Source organism: Gavia stellata, chromosome 8 (genome assembly GCF_030936135.1).
Source record: "Gavia stellata isolate bGavSte3 chromosome 8, bGavSte3.hap2, whole genome shotgun sequence".
NCBI classification, from domain to species: Eukaryota; Metazoa; Chordata; class Aves; order Gaviiformes; family Gaviidae; genus Gavia; species Gavia stellata.
The window spans coordinates 3,279,743-3,301,703 of NC_082601.1; the positions used below are offsets into that span (position 1 = coordinate 3,279,743).

At 40.6% G+C, this 21,961-nt stretch overlaps 1 protein-coding gene across 3 annotated transcripts in view; it reads right to left on the bottom strand.

The window, feature by feature from the left end:
* Positions 1 to 20,530, bottom strand: part of MBD5 (methyl-CpG binding domain protein 5) — a 48,238-nt gene extending 27,708 nt beyond the window's left edge. For 2 of the 3 annotated variants that reach the window (XM_059820181.1, XM_059820179.1), the window contains exons 1-4: positions 19,934 to 20,057; positions 15,030 to 15,132; positions 14,205 to 14,385; positions 8,796 to 10,934 (exon numbers count right to left, since the gene is read on the bottom strand). In XM_059820181.1, coding sequence (XP_059676164.1) covers positions 8,796 to 10,934; positions 14,205 to 14,385; positions 15,030 to 15,132; positions 19,934 to 20,046 — 2,536 coding nt within the window. In that variant the 5' untranslated portion in view covers positions 20,047 to 20,057. Of the gene's footprint in view, positions 1 to 8,795; positions 10,935 to 14,204; positions 14,386 to 15,029; positions 15,133 to 19,933; positions 20,069 to 20,497 lie in introns of those variants that run through there. The other variant, XM_059820180.1, reaches the window with a different exon arrangement.
* Between the last annotated feature and the right edge of the window lie 1,431 nt (positions 20,531 to 21,961).

A 21,961-nucleotide genomic window follows, 5' to 3' on the forward strand; every position in this document is an offset into this window, starting at 1 on the left:
CTCCTGTATCATTTCCCTAGTCACAGGTGTGGGAGATGCATTGCAGATGAGGCAAAACATTTTATTGCAAATCTGCGAAACCAAAAATTCAATAAAAAGCAGTATTTCTTTCAATAGTCCCCCTCCACCCTCTAGCAAGTTTCGGAGTTGCCCACTGGTTCTGTTTAAGGATATTTTCAGAAGATGTGGCGAGCTAACTATGTATGGGAAATCTCATATAATTAATTCAGTTTTTCTTCACAATTTTATCTTTAATAAAATAAGACTCATCTTTCTGCGTTATTTTATTATTATTTTTTACAAATCCTCTAACTTTTACTAATATGAATTCCTAGAAAAATGTACGGCAATTAAAACACTAAACAGATAAGACTCCGGTTAACTAAAAGACTGAGTTACCGGCAAATCCAAATTACAAGAAACAATACACCCCAAGAAAAACCCAAGCTGTGTGTCTAAGCAAGCGATGCGCTCGGTAAGCGGAGCTCAGCAGAGCTGAACTTTTAATCTTGGTATTTATCTCAGAGGTAATGCCAGTGCTATTCACAGCCTGGGTACGGCAGTGCCTGAAGGGCCCCAAACAGCAGGTAAGCTCAGAGTATAGCTAATGTACATTGATGGTATCAAGTTCAAAGACAAGGATGAAGGATGTAGTAGCAATGTTGAGGTCTACGTAACTGCGCACCTTTCACAAAGGAGCCTGGCACTTGCAGCACGTGCCCTAGGATACAGGAGAAGTGGCACGCGATCCCATCGTCACCCTCGACAAGCTCAGTTAATATTGCCATTTCTGATCTTCACGCGCCACAACTCAACCAGCATAACATGTCTGATACAGCTATAAATAAATTATTCCTACATTTCCTTTTTCCACTTCTACTAAAATTAGATGCTTACTCATTTCAGCTCCCTGTACTAAACAACCAAGTTAATTAAGTAGAGATTGAGCTGATTCCCAAGTTCTTCCAATTTGCTAGCACTTGCTAACAATAAACATCCGTAAATAGAGGTAATTTGAAAAGAAAAATCTACTCCACTTCCAAATTTTTCCTCTATTGTAAACATCATGGTAGCAAGTATGCTTACACCAACTGTATAGAAGTCTATCATGTTAACAATTAAGTTTTACCTAATACGATTGCTGATGCCTACTAAGTCAGTGATTCATTTATGTTCAGAGAATGAGATGTTTTTTGTGCATAAATCTTCTATCAAGATTTAAGAAGAGCTAATAAATGAGAATATTCATTTCACTGGCAGGGTAGGGAGCAGACTTGACCTACCATACATGTCTCATACTTGGAAACCTTATTCTTCATATAGAACATTTTCCCCATTCTTTACAGTTCTCATTTGAATAGGAAAAGAATCACTTTTGTCTTCCCAAAATGATAGTAACGGAAAACAGGGTAGAATGTTGATAAGTAGTGCCAGATTTCAAACAGTGTTTCCTTATAATCACACCCCACCCCTGCCCCCCGGAGAAAAGTCCCTCTGTATGTTTATGTAAACACCAAAACCCAAAATCAATAGAATATTTCAATTGACTTTATAATTAGAAGAGTAGCTGGTTGGCATCCTGTCTAGGGGTTATTTAAGTTTAATAAGAAACTTTTCTCAGACATAACAAGCCCCACAAAGGATGCCAGATACGCTTCTGAATTTAAAGTCAAGAAGTACTACTGATTTTGTAATTCCATGATACATAAAAGTAATTTTGGGGAGCAAATCCAGAGGCTCACATACTAGAATATGCCACTTCACACACGTTCAATGTGATACATTCTAAAATACCCCATCATCTTTGACGCATAGGAAAGACCATTTTCAGAGAAGCAAGGGCCTACATTATGTTGATGACTACCACTACAGCCAAGAGTACATTTAACCCTTTATCCATGTAACACTTTCTGCTTTAGGTTCCTCACATCATCAAAATACGGATGCAGCTGCAGCATCATTCCTTTCCATCTAAAGCATTTACATTCACAGCACTCCCAGAAGATAAAGGAGAGTACTTACCCCAAACTACCAAAAAACCACCCACGTTCACAGAAATTAAAATCTGAAGTGATACTGTTCATAGCACAGATCAGGATTTTTCACCTAGATTAAAGACAAATCCTTTAGTGACACGAAGGCAATTCATTCCTCAGGAGACGTAGCTTTGTGCAACAGGCAAAAAGCAAGAGAAACCCAAACTTTACAAATGGCAGAGAAGTGGGACACATCCCGAAGATCATACCCCATGCTGCTGAAGAAGAAAAAACCAAAGGCCGGTGTGATTTGAAGGGAATTTTTCTCTGAGCTGTACTATGATTATCAAGAAGATAGTTTTAGATTCTGCAAGGGGAAGGCAATCCCTGATCGCTCCACTTTGACTAGCTCTAGCCAACTGTCAGTTTGGCAGAAAAAAAATCTTTCATGAGTCCTTTAGGTTATATTGGGATGAAATCCTGATAATGAGGTTACATTATAATGGTTAACACAGAGATATAAGTATTCTGAGCAGTCAGTGTTAAAGCAGCACAGTTCTCCGTGCCCCCTAAGGCCACTACGTGAGGGCAACACAAGGGGAACTGAGCTGGGCAGATCGCAGAATCACAGAATGATATGGGTTGGAAGGGACCTCTGGAGATCACCTAGTCCAACCCCCCCGCCAGAGCAGGTTCCCCCAGAGCAGGTTGCACAGGAATGTGTCCAGGCGAGTTTTGAACATCTCCAGAGAAGGAGACTCCACAGCCTCTCTGGGCAGCCTCTTCCAGTGCTCTGCCACCCTCAAAGGAAAGAAGTTCCTCCTCATGTTTAGGTAGAACTTCCTATGACCAAGTTTGTGCCCGTTACCTCTTGTCCTGTCACTGGGCACCACTGAAAAAAGACTGGCCCCATCCTCCTGGCACCCACTCCTTATTAATGCTCATAAATACTTAAGATCCCCCCTCAGTCTTCTCTTCTTCAGACTAAAAAGACCCAAGTCCCTCAGCCTTTCCTCAGAAGATAGATGTCCCAGTCCCCTAACCATCTTCGTAGCCCTTTGCTGTACCCTCTCCAGCAGCTCCCCGTCCTTGAACCGGGGAGCCCAGAACTGGACACAGCACTCCAGATGTGCCCTCACCAGGGCAGAGCAGAGGGGGAGGATAACCTCCCTCGCCCTGCTAGCCACACTCTTCTGGATGCACCCCAGGATGCCATTGGCCTTCTTGGCCCCAAGGGCACATAGCTGGCTCATGGCCATCCTGTTGTCCCCCAGGACTCCCAGGTCCCTTTCCACAGAGCTGCTCTCCAGCAGGTCAGCCCCTCACCTGTACTGATGCCTGGGGTTACTCCTCCCCGGGTGCAGCACCCTACACTTGCCTCTGTCGAATTTCATAGGGTTCCTCTCTGCCCAACTCCCCAGCCTGTCCAGGTCACGCTGAACGGCAGCGCAGCCTTCCGCTGTGTCCGCCACTCCTCCCAGTTTTGTGCCATCAGCAAACTTGCTGGGGGCAGACTCTGTCCCTTCATCCAGGTCATCGATGAATACATTGAACAGGACTGGACCCAGCACTGACTCCTGGGGAACACCACTTGTTACAGACCTCCAACTAGACTCGGTGCCACTAATCACATGCTAAGGTCAGGAGTGACCACCATCATTGTTCAGAACGATCCTACGCACACTTGGGTTGTGAAATTTCTTTCAGACTCTTTCTGTTCATATACTCAACACATCCTCTGCTAGAGTACTTCCATGTTTAGTATTCTCACAAAAAGGAAACCACTTGTTTCTTTGGTGCTGAATTTACCAGCTTTCAGCCACTGGAAGTTGTCATCAACGTTGTTGACCAATATAGTTGGCCAACAACGTAAAAATAATTCAGCCCTCCACCTTTTCAGATACTGCTAAAGTATAAATACTTATAGGAAGTGATACTATTCCTTGGCTACTTCTTTCAAAGAGCAGATTCCAGGGCATTCCCAGGTGCTGGAATACCTCGCATCCAGCTTGACTCCCTGGCATCTGGTCTGCTGACAAGCTCACAGTGTGGGAGATGAGCCCCATTTTAGGATCTTCTGTAAGCCAGAGCACAGACATTGCCTTGGGCTTGCATTCCGAGGTCTGATTGGCAATCACCCACATCAATTTTGTGGCCCTCCATTGAAATCTCTAGTGTTTCTATACCTTTCACGAGGAGTGAGCACTAGCCAGAATGCAACATCCAAACTCCGCTTTTCTCAACTATACACAGAGCCAGGAGCATCCCCAGGTCCACTGCGTATTCCCATTTTTATGTTTCTAGGGATCCACCCAGCTTCTCTTTTTGTGGGTTTTTTGAAGGCGTTTTTTTTTTTTCCCCAACATCACTGATCTGACAGTTTGCATTATGTATAAATCAAAGCCTCCTAAAACCCTTCCTTGAGTCACTGTTTTCCAAGGCAATGTTCCATTCCCAATTACATTACACTGTACTTGGCTGTATTAAAATAACCTCTGTTTGAGTAGGACAGCAGCTCCTCACTGATTGGTATTGGCCCTCTGCGCTCCTCCCTATTTATTATATTTTACTATTTTCTATTCTGTAAATATCACCAGTAAAAATTACTGTTCTGAGTCTATGGAAGGGATACAACCTTTATTTGCCAAATCTGCCCTTTATTTGTCACTGCTAAATTTCTAGACCTAGACTTTCTCGTATTTCTGATGTTCTGATATTTGAGACAACTCATCACCGTTATTTCTATTCGCTATGGTTATTATATTAGTTCCCTTAATTTCCCTTATCAGCTGTATATAGCTTTTCCTCGCAAATATTTTTCACCTGTTTTCATCTATCCCATCATTTATGCATGTCACATTCCTAGCAGGCTTTGCATGGTGAATATTCAACACTCACCCACAGATTTTCTACACTGTGAACTTCTGGACTAATGGCACATTCTAACAGCAAGAAAAAAAATAAATGAACCAGACTCTACAATAAAATATATCACACAGTGACGCAGTCCCGTTTTACATAAAGAGCAGACAAATCCAAAGAGAGGCAAAGTGGCTTAATGAATAAATCTTAAAAGTTGCCAAATTGGCAAACTGGCTTACACCTTCGGTTTGTATCAGAAGTCTGAGGGCTTGGTTAACGAGGAATACAGCATCCAAGGTTAACAGAAATATTAACACCACTCCTTAGAAAAAATGAGTCTAGAACCCAGTCTCCTGGCAGAAAATGGACTCTCCTCAAAGGAACAGCCCTAAATAATCTACACAGACCTGCTGCTAGCTCTTCCTGTAAGACAGCTGTTATTAAACAGCGTTTGCAACCCAAATACTGAAACTGAGACACTGCAATTGTTCATAAAAATTAATTGAGCATAACTGGTTTTCAAGGGCTCAAACTTGGAAAACTGCGAAAGCTTTCTATTGCATAAATAGAAATTTTTATTTTTGTATTTCTTCATTTTTAATTCCATCACACTCACACTGAAAATCACCTGGAAACTAAAGATATTATCTGCGGAAGAAGGAAACAAAAGCTAGAATAATAAAACTTGGTCCATGTGGTTAAAATATAATTAAAAGCTTAGGCAATAACCAGCTATCTAATTGTGGTGATTCTCAGTATTTTTTCTCTCAGGAACTATTTTCTGATTAGTAGCTATTCTGAATGCTGGCACAGAAACAGAAAACAAATTTAGCAATTAAAATACTTCAAAAAAAAAAAAAAGAAGCCACAAACTCAAATATGAACACAAGAGTTTCCTGAAGACATCTTATTCAGCTAAACTGCTGCTCGACGCGCAGTTCACACGGCACGTTCAACACCGTGCAGCTCCGTCCACCAACATTATCAACCCGTTATGCCTCTGGACATAATAATTCACAACATACCTCTTCTCTCCTTTGTCTACGTAACCGAATGCAGACTGGTAACTTTTATTTTTAAAGGTTATTATTCATGCAAAATACTGAACATTTCACACTTGATTCCCGGAAAGAACGCTTCCATTCTCCTGCAAACACAACTAAATGCCCCTATCTGGATTTTCCCAGCTCTGGATTAGATTTAAATCTCACGCCTGAGCCCACGCTGCTGTGATGACTCAGGCAGGAGGCCGCATCAAGGTTTATGCACCGTTTTAGGGCCTTGCCCCTGGGAATAACACAAAGAGAACAGAATCTGAAATTTCATCTTAAAGAAGAAAACAGGACTCTAGCTTCTAGCCATGATATAGTATCATGGATATTTAATAAAATAATGGAATGCAGGTTGTGTGTATCTTGCAAGCATCAAAACTACCGAAACAAACCCCTTCAGTAGTGAGGAACAGAACACATTCAAATCATTCTAGTCTTTGCCTACACAGAACTACCATTTATCATTCAGATAAGAAAAAAAGCATTAGTTTAAGGCCCTATAATTATATTGCTATAATTCTATCAGTTATCTCCAGGGTATTAGAAATACCATCCTGTAGAAATACCCCAGCAGAAGTTCCCAGGTGGGGTTATATACATATTTCTATTCCTATATTGATGAGAATTGCATTGGCTGTTTATGTTGAAAACTTTCTTCATGGGGCTTTGACACATGCACAGATCTGTTCTGTCGCATTTGTCTTCTTGGGAAGAAAGTCAGCTTGCCTGAAGACAAGGACTGGGGACAGAAGCAAAGGCTCTGATTAACTAACAGAATCACAGAATCACTAAGGTTGGAAAAGACCTGTAAGATCACCAAGTCCAACCATCAACCCAGCCCCACCATGCCCACTAAACCATGTCCCGCACTGCCACGTCCACACGTTCCTTGAACACCTCCAGGGATGGGGACTCCACCACCTCCCTGGGCAGCCTCTTCCAGTGCTTCACCACTCTCTCAGGAAAGACATTTTTCCTAATATCCAGCCTAAACCTCCCCTGGCACAACTTGAGGCCATTTCCTCTTGTCCTGTCGCTCGTCACTTGGGAGAAGAGACCAACACCCACCTCACCACAGCCTCCTTTCAGGTAGTTGTAGAGAGCGATGAGGTCTCCCCTCAGCCTCATGACAACAAGCCGTGCCACCAAAGTGATGGAGCGGGAACAAGTTCATCCCCGCAAGGGGATGAACTTGTATTCTCATTCTTAGAAGCCCACTTTAATAGTCGTTAAGCAATATTTTATTGATAACTTTTATGTGATGTAAAACTTCTATTAATTGGTTCCAGTCTCAATTTCATGCAGGAATCTTGAACCTTTTCAACCCTTACCCACCATGGGGTGAATTACTACTGCCCAGCTTCTTGATGATAACTGCTGGCACACAGGCTCTTATCTCAGATAACGCTCAGCCTTTTCTGTTTTCTGGAAGGTAAGTTAATGTAGTCCAATGCTGCAACAACTTCACAGCTTCCTTCAGCTGTGTGGACAGTGAAAATTCAGCAGAACCCATACATACCACTGATCCCCACTGAACGCAACTGCGGCGGAGACCCAAAGAGTTCCCGCTAAAGGGGTTTTGTAGGATGCTTAGTGGGGCAGGGAAGCAAGCTCCTAAGGCAAAACCAGACCTTTGTCCTGTTCAGAAGAGAGTACAAAGTCTCAGAAGAGACAGACTATATCAGGAAATGCTCCTCTTTGTCAGCATGACTAGGCAAAACAGCCATGCAAGGATGAATAGCTGCTTGCTTACCACACAAACCACCAATATAGCTACAGAAAAAAAAAGCCTTTTTTCCCCAGGAATGGAGGGAAACCCTTAAAAGTCATCAGACAAACTGTGACCGGCATAATATTAGAAAATTATTTTTATATAATTCAGTTTTCATATAATTCTGTTCTGTGTTTTAAAGAATAAACAGCTCTCTTGAAGGAAGCTCAGGAATACATATCAGGTTCTTTCCTGGGTTAATGAGAGAGACCGCTTGCACAGTTACAGTCACTTTCGTTTGACCTGATGTAGTTTAGCTATGATTGTATCAAACAAACGCTTTGAAAGTTAACCAAGCTGAAAGACTGAAATATCAAATGGAAGGTTTTCTTTCCACTTAAGAAACTAACATAGTACCATCTTTCAAAAATGCATACTTTGTTCAACCAGTAGTAGTTAAACGAAATACACATTTTTGAGCTGTCTCCCTTTTATCTTTAAACAGCACGGAGATAGTAACAGCAGCGTACCTGTTTCCTCTCCAAGTCTTCACTGATGAATAAACCAGGAAATCTCTCTACACTCTTCCAACCGAATATACAGTTTATTCAACCATTTAATTACCAGCTCAGTAAAATTATCATGATAAAGGCAAACACAGACTCGGCACTCCCCCGCGCTGTCCCTGAAAAAGGTTATTTTGTAAACTTTTGCACTCCTAGTATCTGCTCCAATCTCTGATAACACCAACTCTTTAATGCATGCGGTAAAGAACACATGTATGGCCTGGACACAGACTGCCAGGTTAGCCGTAGCATCCTACGGTTGAAGTAGCAGGATATGCTGCAAAACCCCAAGTGACAAAAACCGAGGTCTGGGTATGTACAAAAGTGCACGGATTTTATTTATGCAGAGTGTGCGGAAGTTAATAAAAGCAAGAGTTGTTACAGGAAGGAGGCCAAGATGATTTTGTTCAGGAAAAGGGAGATATATTTTAGTCTGCCACTGTTTTTTTCTTCCGTGTTTTATTTGTGAGCTTCTGGATATCAGAATGAAATAGGCAGACTTTTCATATTGGTATACTGGTAAACTCAAATTTAAAAAGTAGATACGTAAAAGGAACCCATTTAAAAATAGTCATCATATATTTCCAAGCAGTCAAACATAGGGGTATCCTTTTAGAAGGAAACGTACCTGCTTCAGGACTTGTTTGATTACAGCTGCTAACAATGCTGTTTGGTATCACTGGAGTGGAGGATGCCTGGATTCTCGACTGAGGTGGGTTCGGATGTAATGAATTTCCTAAAGCCATTCCTGACTGACTGAGCATCCCACAGTTCCCGCTAGCCTGCATCTGATTTATTAAACCTGCAAGATGGTTGGCTGTGCCCGGGCTAGTACCGTGGACAAAGTTAGTGTTTGTGTTCTGGCAGTGCACACCGTCCCCTCGCAAGGGTAAACTCTGTGCCAGCGAGTTCTGGAGACTGCCAGAGTTCATACTGGTGTCTGCAAAATGCATCTGGTTACCAGAGCAAGGTAAAGCAGTATTTGAGCTCCCACAACTGGTGGTACTATTGCTGCTCATGTGGGAGCTTTGACAACTCATGGACTGAAGTAGCTGGGACATAGAAGTGATGGGGAAGGAGCTCTGACTTGGCTTTCTTATCAAATCAGATCCAGCTTTGGAAACTCCAGAACTGTCCAACTGAGACTGTCTCAGCAAACTCAACACCGTGGTGGTTGGCTGCTTTCTTTTTCTCAGAGGATCTTTTTGCTGAGACATCAATTTATCTCTCAGTGCTGCTCGGCCACTTTGCCCTTCAGTTGTTGGTAGAAGCACGTTGGCAGCAGGAGGGAACATGGTATTTAAAGTGCTATGTCCTTCGTTGTTGCCACCGCTGGCAACAGGTCCAGAATTGCTACTGCTGTTATTGTTGTTACCAGCAAGTTTATTTTGATTTGCTAGCTGTGCTTTGGCTGCTGCTGAGAGTAAACTACTTGCTGGAAAAGAGGCAGCATTGTGCTGGTTCAAGATCTGATTTAAAGGCATTCCCAGCAAACCAGGCTGACTCTTCAAGGAACTGCTTCCAGCCGATGCAGTAGAAAAAACTGCATTGTTTGGAGGATTTAATACATTACTCATTCCAGCAATTAATGGATTAGGGATGTCCTTGTATTGATTAAGTCCATCATGCTTGGTGGAAGGGCTAGATGGCATAGATGGTCTCGGTGACCCTATTGTTGACCTTGGGGACCTGGGAGGAACTTTAATACCACTACAGGATGACTGTGGTCCTACTGGAGGCAGCAGGAAATTTCCATGATCTGATGACGTGGAAGAAGAACGTGATCTTTGGGGAGAAGCCTCGATCCTTCCAATCCCGGATCCCATCATATGAACTGGGGATGTCACTGGTGAAGGAGAGAGGGAAGTTGAAGCAGAATGCTGAACTCTTTGAACATGACTTCCATGGTTCATGTGACCGGGTTTTACAGTTGGCAAAGGAAGATTACTTGGCAAAGGGACGACAGCAGGAGGCATGCTTACATTCATCACGGGTACCTGAGAGTGGACGTTTGAATGGTAAGTAGTTGGGTTAATGATAACAGGATTCTGATTCACTGGTTTGCTAGGAATAGGGTCAAGTATGCCAAGTGGATCCTTTTCTGATGTTAATGGCTTTTTCTGAAGAGCACAAGAAGGCGGTGGAGGAGGCGGGGGTGGACCTTGGGGCGGTTTATGGTGAAACATTGCTCGTGGTATTTCCATACCAGTTGAAAAATTACACATGGGTTTTTTCATTACTGGGCTTTTTGTGGTCAAGGTTGGGGAAAGAGGTATATTAGTCCTTCCAGCCATTGCACAGGATGACTGTATGGGAGAACCATGTAGCATTACTGACGGTGGAGAGAGAGGTGTCCTGTTCATGTGAATAGGACTAGAGTTGGGTGCTCCATGAAAACTGGGATTGTTCCTTGTGAAAACATCAGGGCTTCCAAGTGGGTCAGTCCTAGGAGAGATTGAGCCATCTCCGTATATCTGTGATCCTGATGAAGCTGGACTGGGCATCCCACCATGACTGCCACGATACGGAGACTTCTGTCCAAGTTCATTACTACCCAATCTCTGCCTAGGATAGACAGAATGAAGTTCTTGTTGCTGGCTTCCAGCCATTTCTTGCACATAAAGCCTACCCATGGCATTAGATGCCCCTATCATCAACTTGAAAGGAGTCTTACATTCTGGCATCACAGAATTTGTAATTCCTTCATGTGATTTAGTCCTCATTGATCTTGGAGTTGCTGCTCGAGTAGGAACTACCGGAGTTGCACCTGATATTAAAAACACAACAGTTACTGTTTTGAAATCTGGTATCACACATTTCAGTGCATAACTACTGTGCGCGAAAATACTCATAAAAGCTAGAAAGCCTTTTGGCTAAATATTTGCCTCAACAGAAATAATACCTGAATCACCAAGTCGTTGCTGGGATGGTGCATGCTACCCTATGACATAGTGCAGTTGTACAGACCTTACCTCCTATCCCATATAAAGATTGCATAAATATAGACAACTTTAAATCTTGTATTTCTTAGGTAGTGAGTGTGCTTGAAACCTACACAAATATATTTTAGCACAGTCCTCCTGAAACATTAATTCCTGAAAGTTTTTTATTTTTTTTTTCCCTTTTGTCTTTTCCCTCTGACTATCATCTCCAGTGTCCTACCCCTGAATCTCCAGTGTCACCACTTCGGCTGCAGCTAGAAGGGCTGGCAGGAGGAGCAGGCTATCACTGTAGCAGGGAAAAGGACCCTCTGGCACCATCTATTGAGTACAGGAGGAACAAAGCCCAACAAGGGTTTAGACTAATTTCTCCGCGCCCTACAGAGAAAAGGGTCCTGCCCCAAATGCTGTCCCTGATGAGGATGAATGGGGAGCCGTGCCATACGACTTCGGTCCAGAGCTCCATTCAGCAAAGCACTTAATTGCAGAGACCTAAGAGACCATGGCTGTGCACGGCAGGGTGCAGCTTCTCTGGCTGCTCCGCATCACTCGCTGGCATCAAGGGCACTGAGTTCCAGTCCCCTGAGTTAATCTGTTCCTGGGAACTGCTTTGCTAAAAAGGCGAGAACAAACATTCTATCATGTCCTGTATTACTTTACTGAATTAAGGCTTTTCCTGCAGCTTCTGCAACAAGCTTTGCTTGGGGTGAAGATGCTAAACTTAAGGGGCTCTACTTTCTATGTTGGTTTCAGGATAAAGGCCCTGGGGATATCTGTGTATGTACACCTATGAACCCCTCTACAATGGAAAAATTTCCTGTAAATCCCAGTTTTGAGACTAGACTTTCCTACAAGCACAAGACCACTTCCCTTTTCTGCCCACTAATATCAGTTTTAGTTAAAAATTTTTTTCCCCAATGTTTTACTTTAAGAACATCATCACAAGCAGCTCCAAGTCTGGTGGACTTTCTGCCAGTTTTGCTGCTCGGGGAATTTGTAATTCATCTTGCAGTGCGAGCTCAGTAAAGGAAAATGAATGCATTCTTGGCATGCAGCCTCTGAATATGCAAACTTAAACTTGAGTAATGAGCTAAAGATTTGATGTTCAAGTGAATTCAGAGGTGCCTTTAAATTCCTCTACTCACGAGAACCCAATTCCCTTCTTTCCTTCAGCCTGGCCATAGGAGACAGATGGCACTGACAATCCTGCCTTCATCCTATTTGCTCAACCAGCTACATCATGACAGAAACAAACACATTACCTTTCCCAAAATACAACCAAAGTCTCATTTAGGGGACCAATCTCAAGGCTGCAAAACGAAATATGTACGAGAACTCTCACCTTGAATGCTGGACCTAAGCAAATGGTCAGATATAAGCGTGCATAAATGAAAAGGCAATTTAGTGGGAAATTGTCTTCTTTGCTTAGTGCACAAAATTCTGATCAAGAGAGAAGGTAAGGCCATGTAAATGTGACTTGTGTCTTTACTATTTAGCTGGTTTTACCTCCTTCATCTTGCTAATTTTTTGAAAACAGAAATGTAATTTTAGTAGTACTAATAAGGAATACAAAACAATTAATAAGGAAAATGCGTAGTAATTTGGGAAATTGCACCGTTCGTTTTAAAAAAAATATTACATTGCAAAACCCAATTTGAACAAAGCTTTAAGACCATAAATAGCAATTTGAAAATGCAAGAGCACATCAGTACTATGAACAGCACTGGTATCTTCGCATTGTCTATGTATCTGAAATTTATTATTTATTTTTATACTCTTAAAATTTTCCACTTTGAAGTCAAGCTACAGAGCGGTTAGCAATTAGCCAGCTATTATTACAGCAATATAGGGGTGCAAAAGATCTCTCAGATTATCCAGGGCCATTTCCCAGAAGCTGCATGCATCAGAGTACATAATCATAAACTTACCAAGCTTTGTCTTAAAAGTAACCTTCGCTCCTTTGTCCTAATCATTTGGATTTGTAAGACTACATCAGAACATTTTCTTGGAATTCTTAGAAAGTACCTACTTTTCAGTTGAAGTTTCTACGCAACTCTATTTCTTATAGCTGTTTCTTTCAGTGCTAACTTTGCCCTTTAGCTTACGTAGCTTTATTTTCTGGTGCTGATTCTCCTGATGTCTTTATTGACACCAATTACATCTCCTTTCAGCCACCATTTTGCCAGGTTGAACAAGCTAAACGCTTTTAGATGACTTTCATAAAACAGGTTTTGCAGTTCACTGAGAGAAAAGCCTCTGCTCTATTTCAGCCTGAGTGCCGCTAGCGAGAACAGGGGTGCAGGAAGGCAGTAAACATACGACGGCATCTGTACTTTTCTCTCCTAGAGTCACATTGATCTGCCCCATACTGCCATCTGGTACGGCTCACAGGCATCTTTGATCAGCTACTATATCTAGGTCTTCTTTCTCAATAATTTACAGCTAATAGCTTTTTTCACTAGTCCCCAGGTGAATAACCTTACAATTAACAGGATTTGTTGCTACACCTTTTCTTTCACTCCAGATCTCAATGGTCCCCCAGTTTTTCAACATGTTTTGATCTTCTCTTGTTTTGGTAATACCTGTCAACTTCATCCATCAACAAATTACCTCAGTGTTTGTTGATATGGATAATTAAAATGCTAATCCAGGTTGGTCCCCAAAAATAATCCTTGAGAAATTACAGCGGAGATCTTCTCTTGCTATATATTCTGCCTTGCAATACAATTTCCCATTTAGCCAAGTCCTTAGCCACATTCTAATCCCTTTATAATCACTTTATTCTGCTTCTCTAATTTCCCATGTGACAGAATATCAGACATATTACTACAGTTCCAAAAGATGAGAGCTAATGTGTTTTCTTTGTCTAGAACAATCTGATATCTTTTCCAAGAAAATCATGCTCTTACTCTGGGATGACCTGCTTTTTAGACTCAGTTTCTATCTACCTCCATCTCTCTAATTACCACCTCCATTTTTTCCTTTAATCTGTTTACTGTTGCACTCGTAGATATATAAGATTTTTGGGGGTGTTTTTCTATAGTAATGATATGTATTTAAAATTAGGTAATTAAATGATTCTGCATGTTTTTACTCACTTGTTCCACCACCAGGACTAGTCAGAACTAGTGAAGGATGTGGTGCTTCCATGCTTTTATGAAGTGTAGCCACAGCAATAATTTTCCTTTTATGTATGCATAGTTTGGTGACATCTTCGTCCGCTTTAACATCTTCAGCAGTTCTCTGCTTCACAGCAGCTCCAGGATCAAAGTTAAAGACCTGAGAGTAAAAATTCCAACATTTAGAATAATGACTGTAGTCAGAAAACTCACCAAATACACTGAAACCAGAAATTTTACATAAAATTAAATTTGCCTCTGTTCCTTAGAGCTATCTGACTGCTCCTACATTGCCCAAGAGATAACCTTGACAGTACGTTTCGAAACTATAAATAGTGAATATATTTACAATAAGTAAACAGCCATGGAAGTTGTCATCTAGCAAGACAACTTTAACACTCCTCAGTCTAAAGGGTAGGGAGAAAAAAAGGAAAAAGGACCATGTGTGTTTGAGATTGCTCTGTGATTAAGAAGAATAGTTTACAATTTGCGTACAGATGATAAAATTGTGAAGCTGATACTGAAGCCATTGTGTAAGTGAGTGTCTCGTTCTGATTCTCACATGGTAACATGATGCTGTTTCCAATTTAATAGGAAAATGTTAAAACACCATAAAACCCGAGTCAGATCTTTTCCATGAGGGGAGAAGGGAGATTAATTTTGTATTTTATGGTAAATCTTTGGGTGTATACCACTTATTTTATATATATGATCTGAAGAGAGATTAAGTCATAGCATAGCACATCAGCTGACATAACTGGTAAGGATTATAGCACAGAGATCCAAAGCGATTCTTTTCTTTACCTTGGGAAGAACAAGAGGACATTCTAGGCCACACTTGCACGTTCCATCAGTCAGCAAGTAAGTCTTCACCTGCTCCAAGCAGGATAATAAAGACCCACTGGGACTATAAAGGAACAGAAATGATGAATACAAGCTATTTGATAGGTCATGACTTCTATCTACCATTCTAACAGCTCACATAGAGAGTGTTTGAAATAACACAGCTAAGATTTCATATTTTTGTTTCATAGTACTTCTTGCTTTTAGTCAAGAACTGAGATTATACTTATAAAAAACAGCCCCAAAAAACATTTGAAAGGAAGATTTTACTATAGAAAAACAAACACAGCAAGTACAGAGAAAAGAAAGTAACTGAGATTACTGATATTTACTATTCACACCACAATCCTGCTTGAAAGCCTTAACAACACTACGATTATTTTTCTCGCTCCTCTCTCCTATAAAGTGTAACACACAGGCAGAGCGCAGCCCCCATGGACCTCCTCCCCCTCCCTCACATCGCTGCAGTTCCATGCAGGCATGACAGTCATCTGTACTTTTTAGGACTGGGACCTGATTTAAAAGGAAAAAACATAAAAGTGTGTTTCAAGAAGTACGAAAAAACCCCTACGGAAAAGGGGGAACGGTAACAGAACTGTTGCGGCTGGGTGTCTTAGTTGCATAAACAGTTCGGTTTCATTCAGCTAAAATTTCAGTCCTCTCCCGGAAAGTGAGAAATATTACACCAAGAAGCCAGTCCAGTGAGTTTCTGATAAACTGCACTCGAATTTCTCTAACTCCCACCAGAAAATCATTATCTCCATATCCAAAAATAGGACATTGGAAATTCTGTTACGGCAAAATCACTAATTCATAAGATGAAAAAAGTTCTTATGTCACAAGCCTCTAACTTCCAGACTGCTCTTTATTACTCAGCTGTCTAAACTGTTTATCAGGGAAAGAATACAGTAATTTATAAGGACTGGCTAAAACACCGGTTCTTAGCGGCAGCTGTAAATAGCCCTTATTTTAACAAAAACAACTTAAGTGGAATATTTAACAAAGACAACTTAAATGGAATAGTTTGGATCATGACAACAGCCAAGAGTCAAAATTCCAAACTATGACAGACTTTCGTATTTAAAACTCAATGTACAAACACCTAATTCTGCACAAGAACTAAGTCATATATCAAGCAACATCTACAAGTGACATTTAAAGTTATGCTGACGGTTTAAGTAAGTAATTTATTTGCCAGACTTGCCCTCAAATACTTATTTTAGAGAGAACTGCCCAGGTCAAATACGTATTTCAGTGACCGTTCTGAGGGTACACAAGATACAAGAGCAATCTAAAAATAATGGTACAAGTATGAAGCGATGGATAGGTCAGAAAGCCAAACCTTCCCTGTCTTAAATTGAAATACTTGGGGAGCAGGGCGAAATTACTCTTTATTGTTATTTATTTAAATTTCAGCTATAGACTGGTTAAACCACGATGCTACCATTATCACATTTTAACTCAGCCAGTACCACTTGTTCTCTACCCTGGCTCCGCATCTCCAGCGCTGGCCGGTCGCTTTGGACTTCCCCAACCTGTCCTGACTAGGCACACAGGAGCGAGTGCTCACCCCCGGCAAGGTCCATGCTTGAAGACACTTCCCATGGGAGAAACTCAGATTGGCGTTTACTCTATGCTATCCCACCTACACGCAAAATCTCTGTGGACACTTTCTGTGATGCTTAAAAAGCTCACGTTAAACAGCACCCCTGGGAATATGCTCTGGAGTCAGGATGCCGTTTTATCTGCATTGGTAAAAAAGGCCTACTGAGCAGCAAGAGTAAAGCTATACCATCAGAATTCTTTTTTTTTTCCTATTTCTAGAATAAAGCCATTTTAATAGCCTTCCTTGGCGTGCAGTTTGCATGGGAAATCTGGGCAAACGTATCCAGTTCAGGCGCAAGGAGATGCTGGAGCCTGGAAACAACAGACCTATAAGGCACATACGTTCTGCACCGATGATCAGTGGGTGCAAAGGAAGGTCGGGATACTCACGCTTACCAGGGGCGCACAGATCAGTCCACTGAATCTGTGGCATGTGGGATTCAGCATCCCTACTGCACATCTATTACATATGCGTGATTATTTGTCCCCAAGAAAGAACAAAATTTAAAAACAGACCAATTTTTCTGTTTCTGCCTTGTTGCCGGGCAGACCTATGTAATTGCGAAGTATCTTTTGCGTGCACAGATTTCCTCACACTTCTATACTGCAAAGGATAATCCACAGCTTCCTTTGTAAGAAACTACCAGGTTTTTTTTCAGCACTGAGGTCATCCAGAAGTTTTAGGCCTCCCAAAGAAACAAGAAAGAGCAAATTATAAAATATAGTAGGATCTGTTCTGGACAGTTGTGAAATCTGTTCCTGTTATTGAAGAGCAGTTCTCAGTTTATCCCACTGATGACTATTCACGAACAGTAAGCTGAAGAAGAGCTTTAGGTTGTACTTTAAGGAGCAGCACTGTTTTACTAAGAAAAGCACTGAGACTCAACTCAGTGCTTTTACCAGGTAATAAAAACTAGTTAATTAATGGATTTAATCCAAAGCAACTGTTGACAGTTGATAGAAAAGTGTGAGTGCTTTATAAGGAAGCATAAATAGAATGAGTCCTTATTCAGCTGGGATCATCTATTCTAGTTAAAACATGTCAGATCTTAATATATACACTAATTTTCCCTTGGACAGCTTTTGAGTCAATATTGTTTGACCTTTCATTCTCTCAATAAACGCTGAGCGTATTTTCAGGGTGGTTGTTCTTTCAGAAGGGCAGTGAAGCAGTAGAGCCAGGTTACCCAGAGAGGTTGTGGAAACCCCATCCTTGAAGATGCAGCCGGTGAAACCAAGGGCTGACCTGAGCGAGTGCTGCAGACACTCCACGTCAAGCAGGAGGTTGGCTTATTTGACTTCCGTCCTTTCCAGCCAACGTGTCCTACTCTGTGCCTTTCACCAAGTAAGAATGTAAGAGCTGTGGACCATACTAAGCACCTTTCCTTAATCAGAACGGCTTGCAGAAGGCAACCAGAAAATTAACCACTGGATTAAAGAGAAAAAAATACATGGGGAAAACTTGGAAACAGGGCAGAAATAATACAAGCCGCCCCAAGCTGAAAAAGGCAACCGGTAAACTTGATTAATAGGGTCAACGAGAATAAAAACAGTGTTTTGCGTAAGGCAATTCAGAAAAGAAATATTAAGAAAGTCCCCCTGAACAAAGAGAACTATATAAAAAGAAGATAGAAAAGCAAATAACTGCAGAATTATACCAACATGTACCAGTTTATAAACATAAAAGATACATGCTTGAAGAAGCAGCACAAGCTTCGTGGCCCGCTTCTTGCAGCCATATAAAATTAGGTTCAAAAGCAGGTAAGATCATCAGGTATATAAAAATACCAAAGCATTATATGTTCTGATGCCTGGATATAGAGGTGATAGGGGAAAAAACCCAAACAACCCACAACTTTTTCTTTGTCATTGATTTTTAACTAAGGCAGAGCCCCAGTAAATTATAGCTTTAATGAGAAATGCAAGAGGAAGGCGATTTATCTTTGACATGCGTATCACTGACATGGATTTTGTTTGAATCTGCTAATTGAGAACACAAACAAGAAATCCTGGAATGCATTTGATCTTTTATGGTAGTTTAGTGTAAAATTGGAGTATGCTTTGACTCATTAAAGAATTTTGTATTGGTAATACATAAAATGTTGTGAAGAAGTGGTTATTTTAATCACAGAATAGTGGAATAAGATTAAGCAAATAACAGACTGATAGTCATTTAGACTTCTGTGATGTAAACCTGATGTACCCATATTTTGTTAATGCTAACTTTGATCTTTTTTCCAATAACATTTAATGTGTAGTCTGTTTGTCTAAACACATTCATTTAATAGTAATTTCAATAGATTTCTTTGTGACTGTTCCAGGGTGAAGCAAAAAAATCCAATAAGCTAACAAAATAAACAAATGAAATACCTAAAACTTTGAATTTAGGCTTGCGTTCCCATTTTTTCTACATGAGAAATGCAAGGACTCCATAGAAGTAAATCTTGCGGGAGAACGTCAGTGATACTGAACACAGAACCTTCACAGGGCATATAAAAACTGATGTTTTCTGCAGTTACTATGTAGTTACACCACTTAAATTTCCTTTCCAAAGAAAGTAACACACAAAAGTGTAACGGAGATCTGGAAAGTAAACCCAGAAAAGACTTAGGGAAGAAGAGTTACAGAATGTCAGGATAAAGCTGCATGGCACTGCATAAGCGGAGCTGAAGGCTTGTTGCTGACGGAAGAAGAAAGTCCCACTCTTCCTTACCTGCCATGAACTGGTCGCATGCCTGAGCACTGCTTTGAGCTCGACCAGCAAAGGCTCTTATAAAAAGCCCATGCTGGTGCAAGGAAAAGGCAATGCCTACGCATCTGGGAGTAGGCAAAAGACAGCAGAGATTTCTCATCATCTCAGGTGTGGCATGTAATTAAACCTCTGGCTAGTTTCATTGTAAAAGGTTTGAATAATAAAGGTATTAAGTAAGGTTAAATCTGCTACTGCTCAGCTTTAAAATCTATATCACAATAATAAGTAATAAAGAACTATTCATGCCTAAAGCTAAATGTATAGTAAGGATTATCAAATTTTCAAGACCAAGCAATATTAGGTCTGAGAGTACGTTAAGGGCATGCAAATGGCACAACTGACATAAGTGGACTCCACTAGTATCAGCAGAAAAAATGATCTCGTACTTCCAAAAGAACAAGCCCTTGAAGTTTTTGAGTACAAAAGATTAGCTGAGTCACTCATCTACCACATGTTCTGGCAAAACTACAATGAAAACAAAACTAGTAACCACCTCAGATGAGCTTACCTGATATAGAGCACTCCACTTTGGTCCACCCGTCGCTGCCAACCAACGGGAACTTGCACTGCTGGTGGCCCTCCATCCGTGTCCCCTCCGTCACACTCCTTTCCACCATTCATTTTTCTGTTTCTGTTTATGAGTCTTCAAAGATATCAACAGTAAGATGATATCCTTTTACTACATGTCATCATGGCCTCCCAAAGAAGGCCATTCAGTACACTTTTCCCCAAATTGTACAAAGTGCATTGGGAGGCTCCAGCTCAGTTTGAAACCAAGTCCTTAAAAGTGGCCATTTTTGTTAATGAGTCAGTTTCCCATTATAATCCACATTAAATATGCAATGTTTAACTCCTTATATATTCATAAGGATGAACTATATAGATAAAAATTAGTGCTTCCAACTTGGGAAAATCATAATTCACCAATCCTTTGTTACCTGTCAGAAAGGAGAATGGGGAAAAGGAGAATTTCTAGTTCAACAGCATGGCTCCAAGCTTGATGACTGTCTAAGATAACTTGTATTTTGTGAAAGCTCGTCTCATTTTTATAAATATGAGTCAGATCTAATACCTCCAGGTATTATACCCTTTATATGCCACATTCTTTTTGTTTCCTTTTTATCTTCCGTTCATTATCCAAGTTGTCGTCTTGAGTTTCTTTCATGACTCCCTGGCTCCAATAAAACAGCCTGAAAAATACAGATATAGAAAACACATGAGCCATTTTCTGAAAGAGTTCAGTAACTTATGAAGATGTATACAGCTGCATCCATTTAAAGAGCTTAGAATCAGAATTTTAAATGTCAGTGGAACCATCAAAATAAGGCTTAGGGTAAACATAATCCTGCTAGCATATTCTATTTATATGTGGATGCAATGGAGCTACATCTTAAAAGCTAAGAGAGTGCAACTGTTATTAAATAGTTAATGTACAATTTGGGTGAATTAAGGGATGTATCTTTTAACTGAATAGTTTCACATAGCTTCTCTTCAGAATTATCAACAGATGACTAGCTCAATTAATGCCCTTTAAAAACTGTTTACAAAATTGAATGAATTTAACGTGAAGGAAGCTGCTTCTAGGGCTGATAATATCCATAGAAATGGAAACCCCCTGCATTTAGACTAAATTAAAATAACCATCTTACAAAAACTTGTATAATAAAAACGGAAAAGCCAGCATCAATGCACAGATATCAGAATACCTATGAAATAATCTGAATATCATAAGTAATAATTCCCCCCATATGATTATACTGTATGAGCAAATCTTCATCAAAGAGGTTCAGAATAACTGTGTTATTCCCCCAAAATAGTTGACCAGGTGAGACTTAACTCCTGAGATTGGACATTTCATTAAGGTGAGACAAACATGGAACATGCGATTCCAATGGTAAATACGTCAGAAACCCCAACAATCCTAGAACTCAAATGTAAGATGGTATTGATGACTGTTGTAGTAACAATGCTAACAGGTTTTATTTGGAATCGCATGCCAATTCTGCCTTATTCCTAATACTAATGTTAAGATAACATTTTAAAACACAGTAAATGTTACTATAGACCTGACTGATTTTAATACAAAAAGGTTTTTTGAGATAGAAATGGAACATAAAGCTTTAGGATCCTACAACATTTCTGCAACAACAGTACCAACAACATGTTACACCTATATTTAACAGTAACAACAGCTCCTTCCTTCAAGACCACTAAAGGAAGACTACAGAGGCATAAATACAGCCCTCAAAAATATTCCCTTATGTACAATTATGCAGTACGTTCTCTTTAGAAGTACTACTTATAAATGTAAAGTTCAAAATGCTACATAAAGAAAAAAAATAGCCGTGGTATTTACAAGAAGGATGTGGACTAGAAAGGAGCCGGGTGGACATACCCCCGTGACTAAGGTGCTGAAATCTAAAGAATAGAGTGGGGTTTTCAGAATAAAGAGTGGGATTTTCTGCAGGATGAAGCCTTCTAGAATAGCCTGGCACTGTTTTGCAGGGATCTGTTTCAACTTTCCTACACTCTGGAG